The sequence below is a fragment of the Populus alba genome, chromosome 3 (assembly GCF_005239225.2).
Source record: "Populus alba chromosome 3, ASM523922v2, whole genome shotgun sequence".
Lineage (NCBI taxonomy): Eukaryota > Viridiplantae > Streptophyta > Magnoliopsida > Malpighiales > Salicaceae > Populus > Populus alba.
In genome coordinates this window covers 10743314-10753079 of record NC_133286.1, presented here as the reverse complement: position 1 = coordinate 10753079, position 9766 = coordinate 10743314, and the positions used below count along the sequence as shown (strand labels likewise).

The 9766-nt window shown below is 29.8% G+C and overlaps 1 protein-coding gene across 1 annotated transcript; it reads right to left on the bottom strand.

The window, feature by feature from the left end:
- Window positions 1–6706: 6706 nt before the first annotated feature.
- On the bottom strand, window positions 6707–9645 carry LOC118037991 (protein DEEPER ROOTING 1). Its single transcript, XM_035044200.2, has 6 exons — window positions 9060–9645; window positions 8823–8901; window positions 7775–8301; window positions 7442–7610; window positions 7270–7322; window positions 6707–7075 (listed from the first exon to the last, which is right to left on the bottom strand). Exons 1-5 carry the CDS (start codon window positions 9063–9065, stop codon window positions 7303–7305), a joined length of 801 nt encoding a protein of 266 aa, XP_034900091.1. The 5' UTR covers window positions 9066–9645; the 3' UTR covers window positions 6707–7075; window positions 7270–7302.
- Window positions 9646–9766: the final 121 nt, after the last annotated feature.

Sequence of the window (9766 nt, the reverse complement as noted above, 5' to 3'; positions counted from 1 at the left end):
TAGGTTGGCTCTCTTTATTGATTGACAAAATCTTTTTTTTTTTTTTTCTCAAGATAATCATACATCTTTATTTTACAAATAAATAAATTATGGAGTAAAACTATATTTTCATAATTAGTGCTAATAACAATAACAATAACAATAAATATTATTATAATTATTTATTTTTTTATATTATTATAATTATTATTATTATGAGATGAAGATCGAGATTCAATTGTAGTAATATATTAATCCAATAGCCCTTGTGTGCTAACCAATGTATCCTTTTTCAAAGACTCTAGTATCATAGAGACATGTGAATACTACGGCACACAGGTTCTGTATTTTTTTTTTCCTATAAAAAATATATTAAGGCATTGCAATTGTGTTTTTTTTTATAAAAAAAATCAACAACTTGTGCAGTAGTCCTACTTCCAACCCCTATAATAGGTTGATTTTATTTTAATTAAATAAAAGATAATGATAATATATATATATTATATGTATGTATGTATGTATGTAAATTAAAATAATGAACAATACAACTTGGAAAAAAAAATACCTCTAGAATGATGAGAATGAATAAAAAAATAAATAAACATTTAATTTGAGTAATAAAAAGCGAGTCAATCCAGATCAATCCACCAAACTTGTTACCTATATCATGTGATTGAGATAACTTGATAGGTAATAAGTCATTTAAAAAAATACTAATATTAATCAATCATACAAAAAGATTCAAAACCAAAAATAGCAAGTGAAGAATAAGAATAAAAATCAAATTAAAAAATAAATTAGAGAGAAATAATAATTTTTTTATTGAAGGGTTCAATTGAAAAGAAAAAAAAAATTAGGACCAAATTTAAAAAAAATCCATAAATTTAGATTGGGGGTGAAATTTAAAACCAATAAAAATTACACAAAAAGGCTTAAAAAATCAAAAACTAAAAGAATGAGTAAAAAAAAAAAAACAACACATGAAAAATTAAGATTCAAAGATAAAATTTAAAAAAAATCTACAAAGTGCCAATGACAAAAAAAAATAATAAAAAAAGCACCAAATCCTAAAAAAATAGAAATAAAGGAGTTGTAATTAACCGAGCACATGTAGATTATTAATCAAAAAATCACATTTTTTGTAATTTAAAAAGTGCATATATTGATTTCATTGTAACAGGCATACTAGCGTGGCATTTATAGATCAAGTGTCGTGTCAACAAAGTTGTTCACATGTGATGAAGGAGTAATGGCAAGTACCTTTTAGATTTAAATTTAGCACTTTTATCTCAAAGACCCCTAGTCTAGAAGAAATAGATACTGTTTATTTTTATATTTTAAAAATAATTTTTTATAAAAAAAACCTTTTTCAAATTAATATTTTTTATATTTTTAGATCATTTTAACGTGATATATCAAAATATTTTTTAAAAATAAAAAAATATATATTATTTTAAGTAAAAACTATTTTAAAAAACAACTATATCTACACTCTCAAACACCATTATAATATCATTGTGTTTTTAGCTTGTTTGTGAGTATAGTTATAGTTGTTTTTTAAAGTTCTTTTCATGTCGAAATACATCAAAATGATGTTTTTTTATTTTTAAAAAAATTATTTTTGATATCAATACATCAAAACGATCCAAAACATATAAAAAAAATTTAATTTTTTTTTTAAATGTAGGTACAATCACAATTCCAAAATCTCTATAAAAAAAAAAATCCTATCATCGTTGTTTTTTAAGATTTTAAGTTCTATCTATTGTTTTTTAAAAGATAAGTTCATGTGATACATAATAATATAATAGAGATAAAATATCTTTACAAATCAAATAATTCAAATATCTATCTATCTTATACTTGTTTTTTCAGTGGCTTTACTCCAATCCAAATACCAGCTCAAGGATATGTCTTTTTAGATCAAGCCGAACTTTATATTTACCGTGTTCCATTTTCTTTCTCAATATTTATTTATATTATTGATAATTTTACTTGATATCCTACCACTACATGTCATACCTAACATGGCAATTGAAATCTCTTAAAATTTTTAAAAATAGAATAGCTAGTAATTAAAAAAAAAACTAAAAATTCTAAAATAAATATTGATTTCAGATATTCAAGTAAAGAGTTAATTATATTTAAAGAGAAGATAGATATTACCCCTAACATATCCTTTCAAATAAAAGACTACATTAAACTATGTGTTTTCTCCTATATATATACATATATATACATGAGAGCACAATTTTATGAAAATGAGTGTAATGCTACTAGAAGAAGTTGTTGATTCAAAAATGAATTTTTTTACATATATGAATATGCAAAAAAGCAACGACACAATTTTATGAAATCAATATAAGTAAAAATAAAATAAATACATGAGCGAAAAGTTATCAATTTTAAAAATTAATTTTTTCATTCTCAAACATTCAAAAAATGAAAAGGTGCAATTTTACAAAGTGATTTCAAAGTTAATAAAATTAAAATAGAAAATGAGTGAAAAGTGTCACACATGCAAAACCCTAGTGTAAATAATAATAATAATAATAATAAAACAGGGAAGAGAGGAGGAGTTTTTGTTATAGTTGATGGTGGTGGAAACAACAAGAGAGGTTTTAAGGGGTTTCTTCTCTCTAACTTCGAGTTTCTCTTGTTTTGTTTCTCTTCATATCTCCCATCTGTCCAAAACTATAATTTATTTGATTTTCTTCTTCTTCTTCTCTCTTTTTGCATAATCTTCTCATTGTATTTTTTAATCCCTACTCCATTTAGTCCCCTTTTCTTTCTTGCCTCTAATTTTCCTCTCTCTAATATATTTTTATTCTTTTTTTTTTATTTACCTATCTTATTACACACACACACAAAATTCAAAAAAATAACAAAAATAGATTTAACTTCATTGAAAACATATTTTTTTTAGAAAAGTTCTATATTTTAAAATACATGGAAAAATAAGGGGTAAGGAATTGGGTACGATAGAAAAAAAAAAAAAAAAACCGAAGTTGACCACTGACCCGGGTTTTATGTGTTTTATGTTTTTATTTGTTTATCAATTCATTCTCTTAATGTGATGTTTATATTTATCTTATGTTATTATTTAAACAACTAATTCCATCCATAATCGTTACATTAAATGTTGAATTGGCCTGACTTTTTTTTTTTTCTAATATTAGATTAAATTATCTTGTGATGTCTATCCACATTCAATTACTTTAACATTATTTAATTTTGATAAAACTAAATAAAATAACTATGATTTGTTATGATAAAAATCATATGCATTATTATTTTTCATACAATTATAATGAAGAAGCTTTTTAAATAGTCCTTGAGTTTATATCAATTTAGGAAAATTAGCTTCTATGATTAAAATTTAGTCATTATTTACCCTATATTTGTGCAATTTCATCAATCTAGCCTAATTGGACTAAATAATGAACAAACTTTTAATTGTCCCAAAAGATGTTGAAATGAATATTCATGCGGTAGTTTTATACCCATGGATTTAAAGAGGTACTAGGAGAAAATGAAAGCATAAAAAAAAATGTTTTGCAAAATAGTTGCTAGTGTTTTTTAAAGATGGTTTTGGTTGAAAAACATCACTTTTTTATTTACATAGTCTTGATACGATGATATTAATAACATGAATATATATAATACTTACAGCTATATCACCAAACATGTCGCACGTTAGAAGGCTAGAAGGCTAGATTATAGTGTTATAAGAAAGATTCAATTGTTAATTATTTATTTAGTTTTTTGTGTTTGTCTTCCTAGAGTATGGGCTTAATTTATGGTTAGAGCGACACAATTATTATTATTAACATATATTAAGCTTGGTTTTTTCACTAAACAAATGAACAGTGAAAAACATTTTTTTTTCTTTAGCAGGCCTCTTTTTAAAAAAAGACATTCAAATTTTATTTTTTAATTTCATCTTTTAACATTGAGTTTTCTAGATATATGACTTTATAGTTTATTTTAACTTGTTTTTTATAGTATTATCTCAGTTTCATGACATACATTATTGTTAAGATATTGTCATTTATATGACAACATCTGTAACTCATTTTCTAGAAAAGGTGGCTGTCATTGTTAAAGAAAGAAGGCTACAATGGTGGGTTGTTGGTGGCAGCTATTAATATCAAAAGAAGTCGCACTAACCATTGACAAAGGGTGGCCACCATTGTTGACAAAGGAGTAAAAGCAGTTGTCATTAAAGCCTATAAATAAAGGTATCATTTAGAGAGCAAAATGAGAGGAGAAAAGAGTGAGAAGAGAGATAGAGAGAAGGGTTGCAATGACAGCAGCTATAAGTGCAACAATGAGAAATGAGAGTTGAGTAGAGTGGATGTGATCCTTTTCCTTCATGTATCTGTATTGTATTATTTCTCTATCTTTAATAATAATAGCTTCTTTCATGGATGTAGGCGATTTGCCGAATCACGTTAAATATTATATGCCAGTGTACTAAGCCTCCAATGGACAATGATCAAAACATCACTGTTTGAAATTCCCAACAATTGGTATCAAAGCATTTGGTTTAGAATGGTGTTTGATCTTTACTCAAAAATAAAAGTAGTCCAAATGGTGTTTTAACCATACCACTAATAAAAAAAACAAGAGAGGAGCACACTAGTGAAGATAGGGTAAAATTCTGACTTTGGACATGGCTGCACGCGCCGACAGGGAAGCTACCCATGCACACCGATGTGCCCCACATGAAGCCACGCATCTTCTTTGGCCGGATGAACTGACCCCACCCGAATACCAGACGACCCAACCCACGTGACTGACTCGGATAAGGATGACGTCATCATGGCGTCAGCATGCATAGTTGGCATGCCGTGTCACTAACCAGTCAACTGACATGTTAGTAAAGTGGGACCCGCCAAACACATCATCAGCTGCGAGCCCAGCTGAGTTTAAGCCGAGCCATTGATAAAGGGTTAGTTGTGTTGACTCGAGTCATTTTTTTTGTCTATTTTTTAATTTTATCCTTCAATATAGGGTTGATTGAGATCAAACTTTATAATTTTCTTTGATTTACTTTCTATTAAGTTATCCTGGTCTTTTGACTCGGGTTTGGAGAGTTAACTCAGGTTAACTCGAATTATTTTTTTGTCTTTTTTTTTCAATTTAATCCTTCAAAATTTAGTTGATTAGGAATTAAGATTTATAATTTTTTTATTTACTTTTTATTGCATTATCACTGTATTATGACCTGGGTCACAGTTTAAGCTGGTTGACTCAGGTTATTTTTGTTCTTTTTTTAGTTGAATTTTTATTTTAATTTCATCCTTTAATATTATGTTGTTTGGACATTAGGCTTCGTACTTTGTTTATTTGCATTTTATGAAGTTATTTTAGTCTCATAATCTCGGTCACGAGTTTGATTGATTGACTCAGATGATTTTTTGTGTTCTTTTTTTAATTAATTTTTTTAATGTCACCCTTCAACAGTGGGTTGATTGAAAATTGATTTTCATAACTTGTTTTGATTTGCTTTCTATAGAGTTATCCCAGTCTTATAACTCATGTTTGGCAGGTTAACTCGAGTTGACTCGGCTAAATGTTTTAATTAATTTTGTTTAAATTTTGTTATTCAACATTGGGTTGAATAAGAATTGGGTTTAATAATAACGTTTTATTTGCTTTATATAGGGTTATGAAGGTTTCAAGATCTAGGTAGTGGATTTGATAAGTTAATCCGAATCAATCTAATATGTTGTCATTTTAATATTTTAAAAAAATATTATCCTAATTGTTTTTAGTCATATTATATTTTTATTGATAATTTGGGTTGTCTTTAAATATGTCAAGTCAATTAGATCACATCAGATCAATCTCTATATAGTTTAATTTTTTTTTCTTTACTAAAAAATACATTAACAATACTTGAACATATTTTTTACTTTAAATTTTTTTTTTCAAACCACAATGTAGCACGAGAAATAATCAAGTATAGAGCTAAAAGGTTTTATGCAAGATTTAAATACCAGTCTTTGAGCTATTTTTGGTTCTCTCTTACCTGTTTGGCTTAACAAATATCTTGATATCATTGTTGGATTATCGAGTGTCCATTTGATATTATAATAAATTCTGTTTTTTAAAAATATTTTTTAAATTAATTTTTATATAAAAAAAATCCAATTAATATTTTTTCTATGATTTTGATATACTGATATTAAAAATAAAAATACATATATAAAAAAATATTATTTTAATGTTTGTTTAATTAAAAAACTATTTTGCACCTGCATTACCAAACACTCATTGAATCTAATTATATATTTTGATGAAGATATTATTTTCTTCAATAATTAAATTAAAGATCATTTTCATTAAAAAAAAATATGATAAAAAAAATAAAAATACACATGAATAGCTTATTTTATGAGATTCGAAAGTGGGTTTCACTTTGAAATCATGATACAATATCTTGTATAATATTCTCACAATTTTTTCTTGTCATATTTTCTTTATATTTAACATTATGTTTCGTGAATATAGGTTATAAAAATCCTTACTACTATCGTTATGTCTTTTAATGTAAAATAAATATAATTTAAATGACATTTAAATAAAGCATATAAAAATGTGTTAACCGCTGCTCAGCTTCTCTGTATGTATCGCCATATAAGAATTTCCATTTTCCTTCCACCCACCAAGGCAGATCAACACAGAATAATCGATCCCCGATCGACTGAAAGAAACAGGGTTCTTTTCAAAGACCTTGAAAACAGGGTTCTGTCAGTTTTATATTATTAATGTCAGGATTATGTATATTACAAAGAGAAAACATAGCTAAGAGGATGTAGAGAATGTCTAGCTCTAAGTATCCTGTTAACATGTGTTGCCCTGAATTCACAGATGCAAACATGGAAAAAAGAAGAAAAAAAAGGGGCCGGGGAAGATCCGTAAACTAGATGATAGCTAGTGACATTCTTGATCAAAAAATGCTCTCCTTGTCCTCATGAATCCACCCTCGATGTAGCTGTGACATTATTGATGGCTTTTATGGTCTTGAAATTTCATCTCTTTAGTCCACAATTCCAAGTATCTCACTAGCTTCAATCCACATCTGAATCTGGAATTTGAGTCATTTAGCATCCATGTCAGAGATCAAATTGCCTTGATAATGTGAGTATGCATGTCTATATCTGTTTTTTGACAACAGTTATGATATTTAGCCAATTTTGATTTTTTGAAGTTCTGGTTTGGTGAAAGTTCTGCAGTGCTAGTATTGAACAAAGCTGAGAAAAAGGATCGTCTTGTACATACCTTGTAATACGAATCCTTTAATGGCATGAAGATTTAAATCTCTAGCACAATATCTGCATTAAAATTGAAAAACAAGATCAGCTCGTTGATATTAAAACTGGATCTTCATCATATATCTCATTTACATGGTTTTACATGTCTTGACACCCATGAAAAAAGAAAAAAAACTTACATTCTGAATCTGTCTTGACCCATTTAGATCCATTACTGGTCTTGTCCCGCTTCTCATCATCTTCCTTGTCCTTCTTCGGGGTACTTCTGTCCTCAATATATTTCTTCATTGACGATGCCCGGGAAGTACTCTGTGGGTTAATCTTCTTGTGAAGCAATGTTCTCAGAAGCTGTTTGCAAGTCCAACAACAACCTTCAGCAGTCGTATAAATTATATATATTGAGAAGTGAAATAGTCTTGGCATGGAGAAATGTTTTTTGTCATGAGAAAATGCATTCCGACTGATGGAAATGCATGTAAATGGATAAAGTAAGCCTGAGTTCGTGAGTATACCTTCTCCATTCTTGATTCTTGAAGAGTGTCTCTCAAGCTTGGTTGTGGAGCAAACCCACTTGTACAAACAAATATCTTCTTGAGAAGGAAAGAGATCGATCTCTTCCCAATAGCTTTCTTCTTATTATTGTTTTCACAGATGTCTTTGCATCTGCCAAGTATGACACTGATTGTCCTCTCAATATCATCCTCATGGCTATCCACATCGCTGATCACTGTATTACTGATTCTTCTATCGACCTCCAAGCTTGACGGGCAATTAAGAAATCTATCCAATGGAAGGTTTGCAATTTCCTTTTCCTTGTCCTGAGAAGATGGCTTTCTTGTTAAAAGCTCTGTCAACTCTTTCTGCAATTTCCCGATTTCCTCAGGTGTGAAATCTTGTAAATCATCGGACGGCGACGGGTCCTCTTCAACATCTTGGATTTCATTATTGTCTCGAAGTTCGTTGTTGCCAAAGGTTCCTATTGCAAGCAGGCCATGAGGCCAATCGCTAAATTCCTCTCGGGACTCTTGCTTCACATGCTCTGTCCAATAGACAAAAGAAAATAATTTAGCGATAAATTTAAGATGCAAACATCTGCTGAGAAGGTAAAACGAGTAAGAAAGTAAGATTTGCAAATATAGAAGGGGTGAATCTGCAATTCGTACAAAGTGCTCAATATTTATCAATTCCATCCTCACTCTTTATTTTTTCCCTTCCGAATCCACACTTGTTGATTTGTCTAATAAGCAATTGCGCTTATCAGTAGAATACATTTCAACTGGGATTTTATATATATAAATATATATTAAAAAAAAATAGTATTTCATGTCTCCTAGTGTGAATACATCGGCTTACATTCCTTTCCTAAAACGTAATTTTAGAGAAATTGTTAAATTTACAAAACTAATTTATGCATGGACTGAATTAACGACGTTCCTCAGAATCAACCGAAATGCTGAAGCAAAGTTATGAGATGGGTTTGAAGAAGGATCAGAGAGGAAGAGTTCTCGAGCAAGAACACTTCCGTTACATTAGATATAGAAGAGTTGGAAGAATGCTTACGAGTAGCTGAGAGCACTGTGTTTGGTTTTCTGCAGTTCCCATGTTTGCCATTAATCTTATTCTGCATCCAGCTGAACAGCTGCCAACAGCCAAACAGAACCTCTCATCAAAACACCATTTATATATAAATATACGTGGGAGTGTGTGTAATAATATAGTTGACGAATCCGAATCATGGAGTTGAAACGAGGAGGCCTCTAGCTCCATGATATATCTCTTCACTAACAAACAACTTACCTTCATGGTGTGTGTGAGAAACTGAGCCTCTTTTGAGCGCAAAATATTAACGCAAAGGCGGTGTGGTGGGGAGCTGGGACTTGGAGAATGGTGTGTGTGAGAAACTGAAGCTTCCGAAAGCTAAACCTTAAACTCGACGAGAAATCAACTTTAAGAGAATCGAAGCACAGGTGGAAGTTTGATGGATTTCATGAACGAGCCTTGAGCAGATTGTTCTTGGTTCAAGTTCCCAGAATCAACTTTTTTTTGCTACTCTAGCTATGTCCCCCAGCTCTCAATCTCCACCGTTATATATGTTCGTCGTCGTTTTCTTCTCTGGTAGCAATCAGTGCATCATCACCTTCTCTCTTATAATCCAAGTAAGATACCCCCGGCCCTGCCCTACAAGCACATGAAAGACATTCTCCTTTTTTATTTCTTTGATTCTAGTACAAAACCCTTTTTTTTTTTTAATATATGGCACATGTGGGAGGACGTTCTCCATGGAAGAACCTCCGAGCTTTGCTTCGTGGCATGATTTATGTCCACTTGAATATTAGCATGCAAATCTAAGGAATAATTTAATGGAGATACTGTGTTGAAATGATAATCTCCAAACACCTTTTCAAATGATAATCCAACGATGAAAGGATTGACACGAAGGGGAGTTTAATTAATGGAGATTCTGTATTGAAAGGTACGCTTCAGTTCCCTTTCATCATCTTAAC